Raw genomic sequence first — 21,720 nt, 5'->3', positions numbered from 1 at the left:
ACAGTCTGCGAAAGAAGGATTTGTCATACGATCTCGAAAACTACCCTTCAGTCGAGTTCCCCGACATCTCGAACTATCTGGTGTTGCAGACATCCACAAAACAGATGAAAGCGTGGAAGAGTATGGAGGCTTACAACTTTTTTGTACGTGGCTGGGTAAAGGACCTCGAGATCAAGTCGCTGCCGAATGAATCCTGTATTGTTTTTGCCCGTGTAAGTTTGTTTTTTTTAAGCTTTTTGTTCGCGTCTTTACAACAAAGCGCTGCAAGTTGAAGTGCAAACAAAGAACAGTTGGCTTGATTCTCACTTGTGTTGGCTCTTATCTCTCAGGTAAATCATTCACAAAGATCATCAGAAACCCCTTTAAAGACCCGGATCTTAGGTGGTGTTTACATTAGACCGTATCAGCGGATCATCAAATTAACGTTTTTAAAACGATTCGCGTGCACACAGCAACGCCAATACACGATTCGCGTGCAGACAGCAACACCAATACACGGATACGCTAATCACATGACTAATTAGACGGCACGTAAGTTGAAATGTGTCAGTGCGGCTCAGCGCTTCCTCCTCAGCGGCTGCGCTCCAAATCACTCCGCCCTGAACAGCGAGTGCCCTCTGGAGGGTGCGCAAGTGGAAGAATGGCAAGCCTAAAGACAATCATAACTACACAATGGGCAGTATTTGCATCTTACCATGAACAACATTAAGAATGACAAAGCAAAGCATTATATTCATACTTTTATACTCTTTAATGAAAAACAAAAAGGTGATACAAGGCGGAAACAATAGCAGGAAGTGAAGTCCGCGCCGTTTTTCAGCAGTCGCGTCACATGACCAACGTGGCATGAGCAACGCCAGCGAATCAGGAAGGTGGATGTCACAGTGACGTTGTCCAATGACGACGTCAGCTAGAGCTCAGCACTGCGTTTCCTCGTATCTCAATGTTTACACAGCACCGGATCAGATACGAACTGGGTTGAATACGTGGGCCCTGGCAGATTCAAGTTGTTCCGGCTGTGGAGTCATTTCCCGGCGTTTTAATGTGAACGGACAGTGCATCTGCGACGAAAACGAGACGGATACGGTCTAATCTAAACACCACCTTAGTTAAACAAGACGGAGAAGTGATCACGGCGCATTGTACAGTAACTGTACGGCTGGGGAAGAATTTTATCTTGATCTTCATGCATATGGACTTTGTGAGGAGTAAACAAAGAAACAGCTGGGGACTTTAGCGCTTCGTGACTAAAAAAAAGTACCGTAAAATAACGACACACAGCAAGAAAAGTACTTGGAAAACACTAAGGACAGAGCTGAGAGGGAAATACAAACCTTTCACCAAGTGATCACTGCAAACTCGAGCATGCTTCGACTCGGCTCGCTTCGATTTCAGCGAGAGGTTCAAAAGCCACCTTTCTCTACGTCTTTTTGTGAAATCCTGTGTTCGTTCACCCTTTTTTATTAGTTCACGGGGAACCCGGAAGAAACTTATCAGTTTCACGGTTTGAGTGATTCAAACAACCTAAAACAACGCAAGCGTAAGGCATTTTTCATGCGAGCAACGCACCTTCTCCAGACAAACACTTTGTCAACCGAGCTTCGGTAGACCACCAGCTAAAGTTTTGAATAACTAATGAGGCGGACGTGACGTTACGTGAAACCCAGGAATTAGCGTAACTGCATGTCTTTTGTCTGTGGGAGGAAACCCACACAGACACGGGGAGAACATGCAAACTCCACACAGAAAGGCCCCCGTCAGCCACTGGGCTCAAACTCGGAACCTTCTTGTTGTGAGGCGACAGTGCCAACCACTACACCACCAGGCCACTGATAAGCCAGTATGTTTTAATCTTATTATTACAGCGCATGAGTTCAGAATTCTGAGCACACCGTTTGTAACAATATGTTGACTCTTCATGTTTTTTAATGTCTACAGTTCTGCTTTCCACTCCATGTCAGCATGCCTGAGGAGATCTATACCCCGGCCAACAACAAAATGCCCCACCAACAGAGAATAGTCATTAACATTTTATGACATTCTTAGCTCTTCTCTTTGCTTGACAGAATACATCTTTCCTACATTAGCGCAGAGGGGTTTTTTGTTTTGTTTTTTTTTAAATAGATGAGGTGTGGTGCCCCGCTGCTTGTCCGTCTAGCCACTGTGCCCCATGTGGATGAGACTATTGCACTTTCTGCAGGAAGTCACAGGAGATGGACAACTGAGCAAAAGGGCAAGAAATCCTCCCACTGTTACTTTTATGTGTTCAGAGTTACCACTATCGTTTCTTTAAATGCAGCAGATGCAAGTTTTCTGGCACGTTGTGTTTCACGTGTCCTTGTGTTTCTGCAAGTGCATTGGGGAAGTAAACGTTCAACACGCCAAGAATGTTTCTGTTAAACATATTTCCAGTGCAGCTATTCGCAAGAAATGTTGAGCAGATATCAGTATTAATGTAATAAAACTACACAGAAAAAAAGCAATCGTAATATTCCAATCCATAAAAAAGGCATGTGCACACTGCAAAAAAAAAAAATCTTAGGAAGTTTATTTGTCTATTTTCAAGTCAAAACATCTAGCCACCCTTATTATAAGACATAATTGCCCAACAAGCAAAACCTCATTTAGCTAGAAAGGCTAGTTTCTAGACAGTCCATCTTGAAAATCAAGTCTTATTTGGAGCACCTTTGAAAATAAAACAAGTTTTTTTTTAAAACAAGTAAGTACATTTTGGACATTTGTCAAATGCGGTTCATCTTGTTTCAAGAAAAAACAAAGTATGCTTGTTTTGGGAATAAATGAACTTTACTGAAATCTTTGAATCTTTCATTACAATTCAACTCCACCTTACAGATCCTAAGTTTACTGCGACTGTTTTCTCAGTCAGTACGTTTACATGCACATCCAAATCGAGCTACTGTCGGTAATCGAGCTGAAGGTCCCAGCAGGGGTGCCAGAGAAATCCAATCCTACATGCACACAAGGAAATCGAGCTATTGTGTGAGGTACATTGTGCACCCGAGCCACAGGTGGCGCTACACGCCCCATCGTGTTGGTACACTTCCGGTTGTCGTCATGAAGAAGAGCTATTCAAGAGTATAAACAAAGTTATCAGCAGTGTTGCCAGATACTGCTGACGTTTTCCAGCCCAAAACATGTTCAAATCTGCCAAAATGCACTTAAAACCGCCCAATCTGGCAACACTGGCAGTTCCGTGTTCACAAGTTCCGTGCTCAAGCTGTTAGGCTTGCTCTAACAGACTGTATGGCTACAAACTGTCCTGTGCAGACCACTGTTTTGTAAGACAACTTATTTTGCACAATTGTATATTTTTCTAAAGTCCATTTTTTGCTTACAATTTAACTTATGTCTTAATAAACACACAAAAAGTTCAATAGTTTTGTTTTTATTGACATTCTTCAGATGTTGGACATTATATATACACACACACACACACACACACACACACACAAATACAGTGACTTGTTTATGTACACAATTCACAGCTATGCAACAGCTGTACAGATGTATTTGATGATACAGGAAGTGAGCTAAATTTTAACAGTGCAAACAATGCCACAAAAAGAAAAGATTCATGCCGTTGTCATGATTCGTTGTCATGCCGACCGAGGCTGTTGTGTTTCCCGCTTGTGGTCTCGTCACTCGTCACTTCCGGAAGTAGCTCGACAACTAGCTCGATAGGGTTTACATGCACAAAGTAGCTCGGCAGAAATCGCATAAACTAGGTCGTGTAGCTCGATTCCGAGAAATCAAGTTCGGTTCAATTTCAGCCGAATTAAGGTGTATACATGGCAGTTTGAACTTCGATTTCAGTCGAGCAACGGCAGAAATTCGATTCTCTCTATGTGCATGTAAACGCACTGAGTCATTCAGAGTGAGGTCCTTCTAGATGCTGTACAGACTCTAGACCAGACAAGTGCCTTCAAAAAGGCTATGAGTGAGTGGAGGGCGTTTTAGTGAGGTCTTTTTGGAATGCTGTGAGTTAAGTTCAGTGTTTTTTTGTTTGTTTGTTTGTTTGTTTGTTTTTTGTGCCTGATCTTGTAAACCCCTCGTACACATGAATAGTTAGTGCCCCCAAAATGCACTGTTGCCTTGGCGTTGTGTAAGCACTGTAAGTCAAAATGCGTAGACTTTTTATTTATTTATTTATTTATTTATTTTGGTGCCTGAGGTCCTGGGGAAGTGGAATCTTAAGAGATGTTTTAATGTTTGAATGTTGAAATGGGAAAAAAATATAAACTTGTTGCAATGCTACACGTGTCGTCAACTTGATTCAAGATAGTCTCTGGTCTCATATCTAGAGTATTTTACTAATTACAGGTCACAAAAGGAGAATCTTTTAAGCTGGCAATGCTTAGTTGTAGAATTTAACAATCCTAATATTAGTATATTTCTCTTAAATTCAGTTTTTACTGCTAAGACTTTGTCATGAATTTAAGTGAAATACCCTTAAAATGAAATAAATAAATAAAAATGACTTGAATGGCTAAATGTAAGAAGTACGATCTTGTTATAAGAACTATTTTGATTATTTTGAGTTAATCAGATCTCGCATAATAAGTTCCCCAATCTTATTTTGGAATTATTTCATCTAAAAACAGGTTAGATTTTTCATCTTACTTTAAGAAATCTTACCAAGTCCAATTTGACTAGTTCCATTGGCAGATTTTTTTCACCTGATTCAAGCAAATATGCTTTGTTTTAATCTTTTATTTCTTATTTTTGAAAGGCCATTTTTTGCAGTGCAGTAAAGTGGAATGGCACAGTGGAAAAAAAAAAGTATTGAACACGCTAACTGAAAGTGATTTGTGGAGAAAGCTGTTTACAGCTTCAAGATGCTTCCTGTATGAAAAAACTAATCTTGCACAGTGTTCTGGGGGAGTTTGGCTCTTTCCGAAATGGTGAATCATGACCTTCAGTTCATTCTACAAATTTTCGATCGGGTTTAAGTGTGGTGATTGACTGGGCCATTCAAACACCTTTATTTTCTTTCCATGGAACCAGTTACTGTAAGAGTCTCCTTTGCGGTATGTTTTGGATCGTTGTCCTGCTGGAAAGTTCACCCGCATCTCATCCTCATCATCCTAGTACATAGCAACAGATTCGCCAAGAATTTTCCAGTACGTGACTCCATTTATTTTCCCTTCGATAATTTGGGTTCCACTCGTACCATGAGAAGAGAATCAACCCCATACCGTGACGCTTCCAGCTCTGAACTTTATGATATTTTTACAAAATCATATACACAGCCGGGCGGCACGGTGGTGTAGTGGTTAGCGCTGTCGCCTCACAGCAAGAAGGTCCGGGTTCGAGCCCCGTGGCCGGCGAGAGCCTTTCTGTGTGGAGTTTGCATGTTCTCCCTGTGTCCCTGTGGGTTTCCTCCGGGTGCTCCGGTTTCCCCCACAGTCCAAAGACATGCAGGTTAGGTTAACTGGTGACTCTAAATTGACCGTAGGTGTGAATGGTTGTCTGTGTCTGTGTGTCGGCCCTGTGATGACCTGGCGACTTGTCCAGGGTGTACCCCGCCTTTCGCCTGTAGTCAGCTGGGATAGGCTCCAGCTTGCCTGCAACCCTGTAGAACAGGATAAAGCGGCTAGAGATAATGAGATGAGATATGCACAGCTGATGGTGCATTGAAAATTTTGGTCTCATCTGAGCACACGACATTCTCCCGGTAATCCAAAAGCTTCTCCAAACGTTCTGTAGCAAACTTCAAACAAGCTTCAACATGTTTTATTTTTTCACTTTTTTAATGGACCCTTCTTGTGTGATAGAGATCGGAGGCCGTGGCCGTAGAGACTGAATCGCTCATTCTTTTCTCTGTGGCAGCTGTACCGAGTGCTTCCAGCTCTTTTCGAGTGGTCCTTAGCTCTTTATTTCTGACTGACTGCCCACTCGGAAATCTTGCGAGGAGCTCCTGTGCGTGGTCGGTTGATAGTTGAATGATGTTCCTTCCACTTGCAGATAATGATCATGATGGTGCTTATAGGAACATTTAGGAGCTGAAAACTCTGTCAGTAATCAGGCCATTATTAAAAAATTTTCTGTTTCCGGTCCACCGGCCGGGTGAGTGCTGTTGAAATTTTTTTTTTTAATGCCGGTTTTTCGACATTTTTTTCGGGTTCGTAAATCTAAAATCGAACTTGACATTTCCTCATTCCCAGGGCTTTCCACTAAGGCTCATACTAGCCAGCCATGACAAATAAGTAGCCAGCCGGGGGGAGTAAACACAAAATAAACTCCTGTGCACGCAGTTCCCAGGATTAAATGTATTTTCCACAGACCATTTATTTATTCACTTTACTCAAATACAAAGTAAAATGGCAGTAACTCTTCTTTCTTTTCTTGCGTATTGCATCATGAGGTGTTCCTGGCTTGTAAATCTCTTATTTTCGGTGCATGACACATTCACGCAGCTGAGCACGCTATGAATTAACAACGACAACGGTCTGCAGTGGGGCTACACAATTACACACTCAGCGAACATTTCTTCATTTGTGTATGAAAATACACTCCAACCACTCAGTTTGGGTTCATTTACAACCAACGGTGTCTTTTGATGCCAGCACGTAATTGAATGAGAGAAGATTGGTTTACCGGAGACAAAATAAGCGTCATCTCTGCTTCTGTTCCCTCCCCGACACACTACTGCCTCCGCCGAGTGCGCGTGCACACACCACATGTCGGGACCGCGGATGAGTTAGGCCCTTGCATGCTCTTGCGACAAGGCTTTCGCAGATAGCTTTTCGCAGACAGTTGTAATTTATCGTTGAGCGGGGAGTAATAGGCGTGCGCGATGTTATTCACCGCCACAACGCAAGGGGGCGCGAAGTCGCGAAATCGCTAGGAGTAGTTGGTGGGTGTGGTTAGTGGAGTGTTTATCCTCCGGTTACTTATAATGACTAGAACTGGAGTCGTATAGATGTACGTACTTCCTCACTTCCTCGATCAACCGCTCTTCGTGCTGCTCCATCTTTGCTCGTGTTTTTAAAAATGGCGGTAGTGAAAACAAACCAAACCGGGAAAGTAGGGAAGCGGAAGTGCGTGTACAGCGGATGTAGAGTGGACCAATCAGAGCCCTCTTGTCTGCGACGCTGTCTGCGAGGCTTCTGCGGTGGTCACAATTTTTGGGAGGTGTGCGCAGAGCGTCTGCGAAGGTGGGGGGGCTACGCAGATGCTATCTGCGACGCCATCTGCGAGGACTGGGTTGTCAGCATAAATTGGCCTTTACTCTCCCTTACTCTGCGCATGTGCCGTGCGGCATAAAAAAATGGCAGCCACTATGAAGGAAGGAGATCCGGAGTTTTCAAACATTTGCTTAAGTGTGAAATCGCAAAATGGTATTCTAGCGAACAACACAATAGTAAAGATTCAGAAAACAAATCATTCAGTGATCATTTTAATAGCGTAATTTCATCCGAACTAGGCCTAACGGTCGATTTAGAACTACAAAAAGTCCGTGTGTCGGGCATTTTAAGTACCTTTGTAAAAGTTTTGCAAATGTCGCAGTCAGCATTTAAAATGCTAACTTAGTTTTTGTACAAGTTTCAGTTGATTAAACCGTCATTTTATTAAATGTGTCTGCTTTTGTAATAAAAAAGTACTGAAAGAAAAAGCAAACACAGCATTGCGATTTCTTATCCATCCATATATTTAAAAAAAAAAATCCCTCCCTTCCCGACTGAAAATTTTTTTGCTCACCCGGTGGACAGGAAACGGATTTTTTTTTAAGGATGGCCTCAGTGCCGTTGCTCTGCTGATCAACAATCATGAGATGTTTCTTGCATGACCGTTTGGTGCCAAATGATTTGTTTCTTTGCATTCAGAGATGGGTTTCCCTCTTTCAAAGAGTGGAAGTGCTAACCTACCAACATTCACTAACCCGGCTGATTCTGATTAGCACAGGTAGGAGATCTAATTAGTGTCATCATTAGATGGGTTACTTACTGTGTTTAATACTTTTTTTTTCTTCCTGCGTCATTCCACTTTATTGCACACAAACTTTATGGATTTGAATATCACGAGTTCTTTTTATCTCGCCCGGGACGGAGTCCAGCAGGGGGTGAGGTATTGTTTTCGGTGGGGTTTCTTTGTTTCCTAGTTTTTTTTTGTTAGCAACATTACAGGAAAATGGCTGGACCAGTCTTCATGAAACTTTCAGGATAGATGGGCATTGGTCTCAAATAGAACCTCCAACATTTTGAGGGTCATCCGGTCAAGGTCACCAAAAAAGGTCAAAATCTTTTTTTTTTTTTTGCGATATCTTCCTTCATCGTATTTACTCCAAACCAAATCCACAATGTTCATCTTTCAATTCTGCTTCCATTGATGTGCTACATGATGGGGTCTCTCTTATAGTTTTCTTAGCGGTTGGGTCAAATGTCAGAGGGGTCAAGTTCATGGGTTTTCAGAGGCTCATAACTGGGAAACGGTTCAAGATAGAGAGATACATATATGTTATTTACCAGTTGGGAGGTCCGTATCGTGAAATACTGTGACCGAGGTCTTGAAAGTACTGACCGAGGCCCTCTGGGCCGGGGTCAGTATTCAAGGCCGAGCTTGCCTGCGACCCTGTAGAACAGGATAAGTGGCTACAGATAATGGATGGATTAAAAAGGGCGGCACGGTGGTGTAGTGGTTAGCGCTGTCGTCTCACAGCAAGAAGGTCTGGGTTCGAGCCCCGTGGCTGGCGAGGGCCTTTCTGTGCGGAGTTTGCATGTTGTCCGTGTGGGTTTCCTCCGGGTGCTCCGGTTTCCCCCACAGTTTAAAGACATGTAAATTCGGTACAATGGGGCCACTGTAATTGGTGCAAGCTGTTGTGGTTTTCCATGCCATGATGTATGTACATATTTATATATAGATCTTTCTATGGCAAAAGCTAAATAAATTTAAAAAAAATTTAATTAAATCTTGTAGTATGTTCTTTAGGTACACAGCTCAGTTCAATTTGGGAAAACCTGAATATTTTATGCACTATTCTGCTCGTTTCTGAGTGAAGAGAGGTTTCCCATCTCGCTGTTTTATGCAAATTCTTCAAAAGCAGGTAAAAATCCTGAATGGAAAAAACCTGAAATTTGGAAAGCTGCTTAAATATTGCAGAAAAGATGATTACACTTTGGCTGAGGTGGAAAAATTGGTCTATCAGTAAAGACAAGGTGTGACCCAGAGTGATGGAAGCACAATTTTCAAATAAATGATCTATAGGAGGGGGGCAGGGTGGTGTAGTGGTTAGCGCTGTCGCCTCACAGCAAGAAGGTCCTGGGTTCGAGCCCCGGGGCCGACGAGGGCCTTTCTGTATGGAGTTTGCATGTTCTCCCCGTGTCCGCGTGGGTTTCCTCCGGGTGCTCCGGTTTCCCCCACAGTCCAAAGACATGCAGGTTAGGTTAACTGGTGACTCTAAATTGACCGTAGGTGTGAATGTGAGTGTGAATGGTTGTCTGTGTCTATGTGTCAGCCCTGTGATGACCTGGCGACTTGTCCAGGGTGTACCCCGCCTTTCGCCCGTAGTCAGCTGGGATAGGCTCCAGCTTGCCTGCGACCCTGTAGAAGGATAAAGTGGCTACAGATAATGAGATGAGATGATCTATAGGACAGAAGTCATACTTCAACATTTATATGTAGATCTAAAGTTAAACATGGCCAAATATTTTCTTTATAATGAGAAGCAAAGTCAAACGTCCCCTTGAGCCTGACTGAAATGAAGCAGAAACTGAGGGTAAATGAATACATACACTACCGTTCAAAAGTTTGGGGTCACTTTGAAATGTCCTTATTTTTGAAAGAAAAGCACTGTTCTTTTCAATGAAGATCACTTTAAACTAATCAGAAATCCACTCTATACATTGCTAATGTGGTAAATGACTATTCAAGCTGCAAATGTCTGGTTTTTGGTGCAATATCTCCATAGGTGTATAGAGGCCCATTTCCAGCAACTCTCACTCCAGTGTTCTAATGGTACAATGTGTTTGCTCATTGCCTCAGAAGGCTAATGGATGATTAGAAAACCCTTGTACAATCATGTTAGCACAGCTGAAAACAGTTGAGCTCTTTAGAGAAGCTATAAAACTGACCTTCCTTTGAGCAGATTGAGGTGGTGTTTACATTAGACCGTATCCGTCTCGTTTTCGTCGCGGATGCACTGTCCGTGCACATTAAAACGCCGGGAAACGACTCCACAGGCGGAACAACTTGAATCCGCCAGGGCCCACGTATTCAACCCAGTTCGTATCTGATCCGGTGCTGTGTAAACATTGAGGAACGAGGAAACGCTGTGCTGAGCTCTAGCTGACGTCGTCATTGGACAACGTCACTGTGACATCCACCTTCCTGATTCGCTGGCGTTGGGATCACACACACAGCGGCTCAGTCCCGAATCACTGCTCGTGCGCTTCACTCGCGCGCTCTGTGAGCTGCGCAGGGCCGGAGTGCGCACCCTCCAGAGGGCACTCGCTGTTCAGGGCGGAGTGATTTGGAGCGCAGGAGGAAGCGCTGAGCCGCACTGAGGTTTATTTACACATTTCAACTTATTTACCTCCTTCAGGCGCTTAAACTCAGTGAGAACATGAACATCACAGCCAGGTGTGTTTATCTGCTGGAGAAGGTGTTCGCTTGCCATCCTTCCACTTGCAAGTGGTGAGTGACTTGCGCATGCCCGATATGCACTGGGATCATGTGACGTGACGTCTAATTAGTCATGTGATTAGCGTATCCGTGTATTGGCGTTGCTGTGTGCACGCGAATCGTGTATTGGCGTTGCTGTGTGCACGCAAATCGTTTTAAAAACGTTAATCTGATGATCCGCTGATACGGTCTAATGTAAACCCCACCTGAGTTTCTGGAGCATCACATTTGTGGGGTCGATTAAATGCTCAAAATGGCCAGAAAAATGTCTTGACTCTATTTTCTATTCATTTTACAACTTATGGTGGTAAATAAAAGTGTCACTTTTCATGGAAAACACAAAATTGTCTGGGTGACCCCAAACTTTTGAACGGTAGTGTATCTAGCTGAATATCAAATATCAAATCTCTCCGTTCAGTGATGTTTTGGTGCTCTTTTCATTCTGTACTCGGGTAAGAAACAGCAGTACACTTGAGCTGTTTGGTTTGGTCTTAATCAATTTGAAGTCATTATCAGGATTTTCATGACTGTAAATGATTTAACAAAATAATTTTTTTTTTCTTTTGCCAACTTTTACAATTGTTGAATGTCTGAACAGAGAGTCAGCTAGCAAAAATAAAATAAAATAAATAAATGCAAATTATTGGTTAGATCTTTCAAAGCTGTCTTCCAATAAATAAGAAATTAATTTTTTTTGTGTGTTCTCATTCTCCTGGAGGCTACAGTATGACTGCTGAGAAAGGCGAGTCGGTATGTTTACTATAGATATGTCGATGGTTACTGTTTTGATTTTGGCCCACGTATCCTTTTTTCCTGTTTTTTCTTTGTAAAGATTTTCTTCATACAGTAGGGAAAAAGGTTAAAGTTTTGTTTGTATGCATGTAATTTGTTTAGTGTATACTTTGGACAACTTATGTTTCTCTCTCTCTCTCTCTCTCTCTCTCTCTCTCTCTCTCTCTCAGGACCTCAGTGTAACTGCAGCTCAGACGGCTCAGTGGACCCAGACAGCTGTGATCCGCTCACCGGTGGCTGTAAGTGTTTGCACGGCTATTCAGGACCGAGCTGTGAGCAGTGTCACAGCGGCTATTTCAGAAACCGCACAGGTGCCTGCCAGCCGTGTGACTGTGACTCATCCGGAGCAGCAGGGCCACAGTGCGATAGGTATGTGAGATTTATTTATTTATTTATTTTACAAAACGCACTTTTCCAGCAGCCAATGCCAGATTCCCTCAAGCAAATCGATGCACCTTACAAAGCAGTTGCCAAAACAGTTGTTCAGTTACATGCTTTGAATTCAAATATGAGTCATGAATGAAAAAGTACAAAAGGTGAGGCGAGTCATTATCTTAGCAGATCAGGAAATATGCATTATGGCTTTATCCGTCCACAGATATCCTACTGTTCTATGTGACGTTGTATAATTGCTGCCATTGTGTTCGTGTTATTCTGTCTGTGCTCCCATGAGAAAATTCGTTTTCGCTTATACTGATAATCGACTGCACTAAAACACTCCACTACATACATCAGCAAACAGCAGAGCAGTGGATCGTCTTGTCCTGGGTCAGAGCTGCGTTCGCTAGCTACTTTATGAGACAAATGCAAGCATTGCGAACGTTAGCAAAAGTGAATTCGTTAGATGATATGGACCTTGTTTATTTATTTATTATTCATTCAGTCTTCATTTTTGAGGAAATGAAGACCGAATGAATTACATCATTACATTACATTTACCGCGAGTTGGCCTAGTGATTAGCGTGTCCGCCTCTCGATCGGGTCATACCAAAGACCATCATAAAAAATGGTACCTACTGCTATCTGGCAAAGCACGCTGCAGGGAGTCAAACTCTTGTGGTTACCAGAGGACTGCCCCCCCCACTGTAACCCTAGCTATGTGAGAAGCCGAGGGCTACAGAAATGGAGGCCCTGTGCACCATATGGCTCAGGAAGGACTTTCGACTTTTCGATTACATTTAGCAGCCTGGGGAGCAGTTGGGGGTTAGGTGCCTTGCTCAAGGGCACTCCAGCCATTCCTGCTGGCCCAGGGATTCGAACCAGTGACCTCCATCCATCCATCCATCTTCTACTGCTTATCCGGATCCGGGTCACAGGGGTAGCAGCCTAAACAAAGCAGCCCAGACTTCCCTCTCCCTGGCCACCTCCACCAGCTCTTCCGGGGGAATACCGAGGCGTTCCCAGGCCAGCCGAGAGATGTAATCTCTCCAGCGTGTCCTGGGTCTGCCCTGGGGTCTCCTCCCGATGGGGCATGCCCAGAAAACCTCCCTTGGGAGACGTCCAGGGGGCATCCTAACAAGGTGCCCAAACCACCTCAACTGACTCCTTTCAATGCGAAGGAGCAGCGGTTCTCCTTTGAGTCTCTCCCGAATGACCGAGCTTCTCACCCTGTCTCTAAGGGACAGCTCAGCCACCCTCCTGAGAAAACTCATTTCTACCGCAATCTCATTCTTTCAGTCACTACCCATAGCTCATGACCATAGGTGAGAGTAGGAACGTAGATGGACCAGTAAATTGAGAGCTTTGCCTTTTGGCTCAGCTCTCTCTTCACCACCACAGACCGGTTTAGCATCCGCATCACTGCTGACGCTGCCCCGATCCGTCTGTCCAACTCCCGCTCCCCCTTACCCTCACTCGTGAACAAAACCCCGAGATACTTAAACTCCTCCACTTTAGGTAGCAGCTCCCCCTGACCTGGAGTAGGCACTCCACCCGTTTCTGGCTGAGTGCCATGGCCACGGACTTGGAGGTGCTGAGCCTCATCCACATGCACTCGGCTGCAAACCGTTCCAGCGCATGCTGTAAGTCACAGATTGATGAAGCCAATGACCTTTTCAAACCAGTGACCTTTTGGTCCCAAAGCTTCTTCTCTAACCATTAGATCATGACTTCCTTTACAGGTTAAGGGCTAAAAATGACAAAAGGTATCATGAGTGCCATATAACCGAACACATAAACATCAAACAGGGCTTCAGACATCACCTACCTGGACATGAAGTGTCAGTGTACGGTACTTCTGTGCCCTTAAAAAACTTTTAGGCACTCTAGAACACAGACAGGGGCTGTGTATGAGGATAAATATATCAGGAAAACACAAATATAGTAAGTGTTCTGCCAGTCTGAGATGAATCAGCAGTTCTGTGGAAGATGCATAAATCTATTTTATTAGCTTTGTCGAAGCGCCTTTTATTCCTTCCGATGGAAGGTGAGTAATTTTGGCCATCATTCATGTGTAGTTACTTTCCCCTTCACGTTCATGCGAAGCAAGAAATTCATTCCCAAATATGGCGACCACAAAAGCAAAGTCACATCAGGTGATTTAAATGAAGCAGCAACTTGTACAACGACATTTCTTCAAAAATGCTGAAAGTTCATCTCGTCTCATCTCATTATCTCTAGCTGCTTTATCCTTCTACAAGGTCGCAGGCAAGCTTGAGCCTATCCCAGCTGATTACAGGCGAAAGGTGGGGTACACCCTGGACAAGTTGCCAGGTCATCACAGGGCTGACACATAGACACAGACAACCATTCACACTCACATTCACACCTACGGTCGAGCCCTGCACTCCCGCGGGACTCCCGCGGGACTCGCCGCAAAGCAGTGCGGCGCGGGACAAATTTTGAAAGCTCATTGCGGGCGCGGGCGGGACCGGAAGTGCACATATGCAGGCGGGAGCGGGAGTGCACATATGCAGGCGCGGGTGGGAGCGGTGATAAGCTGCGATAAGCTGCAGTCCCGCTAACTAAAAACGTATTTTAAACAGGTTACACAGTGACGGTAGGCTTGACTCAATGCTATCCCAGAAATCCTTCCTGTAATATGCAAATTTGGCTGTCCAATCAGAGGCGGCCAAATTTGCATATTACAGGAAAGATTTCTGGGATAGCAGTGAGTCAAGCGTACCGTCACTGTGTAACTTGTCTCTCTGATTAGAGTTGTAGACTAACTCAAGCAGTAAATCACTTCACTCATGGTACAAAGCAAGCCCATTCACTTTTTTATGCTGATCAGAGAATTACAATGGTTTCTCATGTGACAAAAATGTGCGATTCGCGATTAAATATTTTAATCGCTTGACAGCACTAATTATTATTATTAGAGGCACTACATGCTGAATTCAGAAACAAGGTAAATAATAACAAATGTGAACGTGAGCTGTAGATATTTATGCTCAAATCCACTCAAAGTAGGGGGCGGGGCACCATCACGCTGTGTCAAGACAAGAACTTTCCTGAGAAATAACGCGAACGTCTGCATCATGCGGGATTTGCGGGCGGGAGCGGGACTGAAAATCATAATTCTTTGTGGGCGCGGGCGGGAGTGGTACTGAAAAATCATAGTTCTTTGCGGGCACGAGTGGGGCTGCACAATGCGGGCGCGACTGAAAAATCCGACCTGCGCAGACCTCTAACCTACGGTCAATTTAGAGTCACCAGTTAACCTAACCTGCATGTCTTTGGACTGTGGGGGAAACCGGAGCACCCGGAGGAAACCCACACGGACAACATGCAAACTCCGCACAGAAAGGCCCTCACCGGCCACGGGGCTCGAACCCAGAACCTTCTTGCTGTGAGGCGACAGTGCTAACCACTACACCACCGTGCCACCCATGTTGAAAGTTATTCTTAGTCATTCTTTTTTTCAATATCAATGAGCTGCAGCTGACTAAAGATGGAGTTCACATATTCTCACACAACATGTAAGAGTCCTAATGTTTGTTTTGCATTGATGTTCATACACATTGTGTTGTTATAGTCATAGAGGTCACATGCAAGAATTGTCCCGTTCTGTTTCACAGATCAAAAGGGTATACCTGTTGTCATCCTGTATCTTTGATGGCTTAGATGCTTCCAGCCAACTGAAACCACGGCACAGTGTTTCAGTTGGTGCAGTTGTTCGGTGCTCATAAGTCATTCATTATCGTGAATCACATTTAAGTAGACATTAATTTTTAGTTTTGCTTGATTTGCTTGAAAGAACAACTTTCTTGAAGCTGTGCTACAGGTTGATAACAAATACTCAGCACCACTACTTCCTGTTATACTTCCAAGACGTTTGTTTTTGGTTCAGGTTCCATCAGTTATGATGTATGATAAGGCATTCTTTACACAGAAAAAATAAACACGAGTGCTTCAGAACAGTGATGCATATACTTGTATCACTGTTTTGAAACGCAAGCTTATATAGGTTTGGCGGGATTCCACCATGACATGCTGCCACTCATTGTTCAACACTGCCAACTCCTCAGCCAGAATATATTCCAGCACTGTTGGACACGCTCTAGTCCTTTTCAAATGTTTTTTTTAAAAAAGATTTAATTCATTAGATCTTCGTTATTTTTATGGTACGCATAAAATCAGGAGCCTCATAGATAAAGGGCAGAGCCATTACTTTTAGTCACAGTCTGCATCCAAGACCTTGTTACATTGCTAGTGGTGCAACTAAAAAATAATTATTAAAAAGCTGCGTAGCTTACAAATCATCAGAACCAATGCATTATACACATAATGGCAAGGGACCATAAATATATATTTAGCTATTAATTATGTTCACTGTGTCATAGACAGGTGATGATATTCGAACTGCTCATCCAGGACTCTTCCAGTCTTGGCAGCCATGACTCTGTTGCTTTTTGCATAAAAAATTGCTTTGTATTCTCAGATCTGCCAGCATTTACGCATTATGTGTAGGAGCTCCATTGACATGCATTATTTTACTATAACCGCACGTTATGTATAACCGTCTAACCTTCTGTCTTGTGTTATTCCTTACATGATGAAGTTGAAGGCATTAGTGCCACCCATTCAAAACAAAAGGGAAAATGATGCAACTGAAGCCTCTTTTTCCCGTGTGTGACTGAAAGACTTAGTTTATTATAGAATCAGAATTGACGTCATGATTATCTGTTAAGTTTTGATTAAAAAAGTAATCAATTCATCCACAGCGTACTCATCTCATTATCTCTAGCCGCTTTATCCTGTTCTACAGGGTCGCAGGCAAGCTGGAGCCTATCCCAGCTGACTATGGGCGAAAGGCGGGGTACACCCTGGACAAGTCGCCAGGTCATCACAGGGCTGACACATAGACACAGACAACCATTCACACTCACATTCACACCTACGGTCAATTTAGAGTCACCAGTTAACCTAACCTGCATGTCTTTGGACTGTGGGGGAAACCGGAGCACCCGGAGGAAACCCACGCGGACAACATGCAAACTCCACACAGAAAGGCCCTCGCCGGCCACAGGGCTCGAACCCGGACCTTCTTGCTGTGAGGCGACAGCACTAACCACTACACCACCGTGCCGCCCTCCACAATGTACTGTGTGGTTTTATTTATTTATTTTTTTTAATGCCCCGCTGGCCAATAAGTCCGAAGAGGGATTATGTCGTGGCGATTTCCGTCCATCCGTCAGTCCCGGGAAGGGTGCTCACCTTCTGAAATCAGCTCCTCTCACAATTTTTGGACGAATTTCTCGAAGCTTGTCAAAAGGTCTTGTTATATGACGGTAATGCGCATATTGCAATTGAATTTCGTTTGTGAAAATTTTACCAGAGTTTTGCCCCTTGATTAAATAACTTGTACTTTGTCATGAGGGCGTACATTCTTCTGAAATCAACTCCTCTCACAATTTCTGGAGGAATTTCACCAAACTTGGCGAAAGGCTTTGTTATATGGCAGTTATACGCAGGTTGAAATTTCGTTTAATTTGGGCAAATTTTACCAGAGTTATGCCCTTGATTATTAACAAACTTGTACTTTGGCAATTTCATCAAGGTGTGCTTGCCTTCTGAAATCAACTTCCCTCACAATTTTTATTATCCCCCGCTGGCCGAAAGGCCCGAAGGGGGATTATGTCATGGCGATGTCCGTCCGTCCGTCTGTCTCTCCGTCCCAGGAAGGGTACTAACCTTCTGAAATCAACAATTTTTGGAGGAATTTCACGAAACTTGACAGGATTCTTTGTTATATGTCGGTAATATGCATATTGTAATTTCGTTAAGTTCGGTCACATTTTACCAGAGTTATGGCAGAGTCGCCAGCGGGGGATATTGTGCTCTCAGAGCACTCTTGTTTAAGCTTTGAAATGCAAAATTATGCACAATCGAATACTGTGTTGTGACTTGGTATTTTCTAACTAACTGCTTAAACCTGTCCTTCATGTATAGCATCCCTAAAGTAGATGGGTGCCAAAATAAAACCCTGCCTTACATGTTTCAAGCCTGTGCTCCGTGCACACAAGAGACAGACTACAAGCAACAAAAGGGGTTTCTCACTCACTAGTGTAAAAGGAGATTTAAGCTGAAACCAGATGATGACTCCAGGCTATATTAAAGACCACAGACCATTCTTAATAAATGAAAATTAATCAATTTAAAACTTTTCAGTGAAAACGTGTCTCTGCTTTGAATCAAAATGTGATTCTTGTATTCTCGATCATCCATTCATTTCTTGATGCATATAATCCAGAGTGAGATTGACGTTAGCTTTGCTCTGCTGTGCCGGGACAATGTGAGTAATTATAGCCTGGCAGCAGCAGACCGCCTGCAGTTGGAAACCGCAATCAAGTGAGTCTCTGCCGCTCACTTTTGTTTGGATTGGAGAGAGCACAAAGCACGCAGCTGCCTCAGTTTGAGTTCAGGCTTCGGCTCGGCTTGGCTCTCATTTTCTCCCGCTGAGCATCAGGAGAAAGTTGTGTTCAAAAATTAAACTGTCATTATAAACTGACACCCACTGACACCTCCCAAGAACTCTTTGGACTACTCTGTGGGGAATGCAGACTTTTGGGTTGACTTCTGGGCTCGTGTGAGAAAGAAAGAGTAGAAAGCATGCATTTTATCAGTTGTTGCTCTGAAGAAAGGATCGCGGTGATGCTCCTGAACAGCTGCTCCTGTTGACTGATCTTACATGCCAAGTTAGGACCTTAGACCTGCATGAGTATTCGGAACTTGTCCACAGAAGCTGTACAGATCGCCCGGCCCCATACAGCATACACATATGTGTACTTTGCTATAGTACATTATAGTCTCCAGTTAGAACCAACAGAAGTCATATTAATTATACAGGAAGGTGTTGATCTGCAAAGACATTGCTGCTTTTGACACCTCCTCCATTGCCCATAGGTCAACTGCAGGGTTATCAGCGGGGTACCATTGATCGACAACTTTGATCACTCCTTTAAACCTGGACCTCCTGGGTCTCCTGGTGGTGGAGCAGTAGCAGGGACGTCTCCCTGCTACCCCATGCAGCTAACCCTAATCTTGTTCTTTCTCTTCAGCCACGTCTTTCAGGGCATTCCACTGGTTTGCTCCAGTTACTCGCATGCCCCTCAGGTGGAGAACAGCTGATATACCAACACAACTGCAGCATCCTGCTTCTACTGGGTAGATGATGGTTCTCCATCAAGCCCCATTGCACTCAGTGAATACTTCAGCCTCTTCCTGTCTGAGGCATATTCTACTCCTTCCTCCCATGGGACAGTTAGTTCTATGACGAGTCTGGTCTTGATGCCATTGGACCATATCACTATGTCTGGGCAGAGGCTTGTGATGGTGATCTCCCTGGGGGAACTGGAGCTTCCTGCTGAGATTGACTCTCATTCTCCAGTCTTGGGTGGTGGGAACTATTCTTGATGGAGCTCCTGGTGTGGTGCTTGTGTTGCGTCTGCCTTCTCTGATGAACAGAATGTGCTGACATGCTGGTGGAGGATGACCCCTGCACATGTCCTATATGTTCCTTTCCAATACCTCGGTCAATCTGCTCAGGACCTGGTCATGTCACCACCTGTAGCGTCCCTGGGGTAGCGTGATTTTTCAGCCTGAGAAGATGTGTTGGAAGCTTGCCTTTGGACTGCTGCAGAGGGGGCAGCCTTCTTCCTGTCCAAACCACAGATGCAGGTTCAGTGGACAGGGAGTGTGTTGTATGTTGCCATGATGAGGAAACTGAGCCAATACAATAGTAGGAACCTTTGTCTGCATTAGGGTTTTTACAATGTCATGGTTTCACAGTTAGCCACAGTGTGTGATCAGACAGTGACTTCACTGTTGACTTTTTTTAAGAGGCAGAGTAAAATGCATTTCTATCTATTACATCAACCCAATCAAGTTTCATACTCCAGTGTTTCATTCCTTTTGTGTCCGGCTTCAATTTCCCAGATATTTCTCAGACCTCTTCCCTCTGGCTCCTCGTAAATTATTCTACCGCAATCTCCTTTTCTGCACTGAAAACGATTTGGATCCGTTACATCGCTACCCCTGCTGCTGCTGCTCCTGGCTTATTCGTACCTGTATCATACATGATGGCTATAAAGCATATAGAAGAACACAGCATGGCCAGAACTAAACAAACATGGCAATTTTGGTTAAGCCGCGCTTCATACTGCTATGCTAGTTAAATAGCTAGTTTAGTTTTTAGCTCAACCGGGTACCTTTCCTCACAGCCACTTTCTTTTTCAGCAACAACAACATGATATATAAAAGATATCCCCCCCGGTTTCCCGGCACAGACCTGTCTGTTAAACACAGTACACGCATTTTCGATAGGGTTGAGGTCAGGCTGTTCCAAAAGCTTAATGTTCGCTGTTTTATCCATTCCATAACCAGCTTTGATGTGTGTTTAAGGTCATTGTCTAGTTGGACACACGATTGTGTCCAGGTTTCAACTGTCTAGCTGATGGTTTGAAGCTGTGCTGAAGAATTCTGAGGTAGTCCTCCTTCATTATTTGATCCACTTTGTGCAATGCACCAGTTCCACTGGCAGCAAAACAGGCACAGAGCATAATACTACCACCACCATGAGTATGAATTGGTAGAGTGTTCTTGGGGTTGAATGCCTCACCTTTAGTCCTCCAAACGTACCTCTGGTCATTGTGGCCAAACTTTCCTCCAAAATGATATTTGTTTGTGTGTGGGGTCAGCTACAAACTTCAGTCAAGCTTGAAGGTGTCGATTTTCGAGCAGACTTCTTTCTTGAGTGGCAGCCTCTCCGTCTCTGGCAATGTAAAACTTGCTTGACTGTAGACAGTGCCTAGATCCTTTAAGTTCTCCAGTCAAGCAAGTAAAACATACTTGACTGCAGACATTAGCAGCAGATCCTTTAAATTCTGTAAGTTGCGACATGGGGCCTCCATGGATTGGACTTGTTTGTCCAACACATTGCACAGATGCTCAATCGAATTGAGATCTGAGGAATTTGGAGGCTAAGTCAACAATTGGAGTTGAGGGACAACTGCCATGTTCCTCAAACCATTCCTCAACAATTTCTGCAGTGTTCCAGGGTGCATTATCCTGCTGAAAGAGGCCACTGCTGTTGGGGAATGCCGTTGCCATGAAGGGGTATACTTGGTCTGCACCAGTGTTTAGGTTGGTGGTACTGTAGGTGTCAAAGTAATATCTGCATTTCATTAAAGCTACAATTTTGGTAGAAATAAAATATGATAAGTTACTGTGATTCTCCCTGACAGTCCTGTAATAATAATAATAATAATAATAATGATAACTTACAGTCATCACTGTGTCATACTTCATCATGCCCCAACTTTAGGCACAAAATAAGTCCAACTGCATGGTGATGAAGCAGAGGGGAGAAAGCGCGTAAACATGTGAAAGTGTAAACCAAAGAAAGAGTCTATGAGTGGTACTATAAGAGGGAAATAATTATGGAATGAAGTTTTGGATTTTTTTTCTCCCTGAACAGGTAAGACATAAATTTCTTCCCTAATTTGGTGGGAGGGCGGCACGGTGGTGTAGTGGTTAGCGCTATCGCCTCACAGCAAGAAGGTCCGGGTTCGAGCCCCGTGGCCGGCGAGGGCCTTTCTGTGCGGAGTTTGCATGTTCTCCCCGTGTCCGCGTGGGTTTCCTCCGGGTGCTCCGGTTTCCCCCACAGTCCAAAGACATGCAGGTTAGGTTAACTGGTGACTCTAAATTGACCGTAGGTGTGAATGTGAGTGTGAATGGTTGTCTGTGTCTATGTGTCGGCCCTGTGATGACCTGGCGACTTGTCCAGGGTGTACCCCGCCTTTCACCCGTAGTCAGCTGGGATAGGCTCCAGCTTGCCTGCGACCC

The 21,720-nt window shown here is 44.0% G+C and overlaps 1 protein-coding gene across 1 annotated transcript in view; it reads left to right on the top strand.

The window, feature by feature from the left end:
* The window catches only part of si:dkey-220k22.1 (multiple epidermal growth factor-like domains protein 9), a 306,189-nt gene that overhangs the window by 67,607 nt on the left and 216,862 nt on the right, over positions 1 to 21,720 (top strand). The window contains exon 2 of the mRNA XM_060912493.1: positions 11,604 to 11,802. Within this exon, the coding sequence (XP_060768476.1) occupies positions 11,604 to 11,802 (199 nt within the window). The remainder of the gene's footprint in view (positions 1 to 11,603; positions 11,803 to 21,720) is intronic.

Source organism: Neoarius graeffei, chromosome 28 (genome assembly GCF_027579695.1).
Source record: "Neoarius graeffei isolate fNeoGra1 chromosome 28, fNeoGra1.pri, whole genome shotgun sequence".
Taxonomy (NCBI): Eukaryota; Metazoa; Chordata; class Actinopteri; order Siluriformes; family Ariidae; genus Neoarius; species Neoarius graeffei.
The sequence above is the reverse complement of the archived record's forward strand: the minus strand, read 5'-3'. Positions and strand labels throughout refer to the sequence as shown.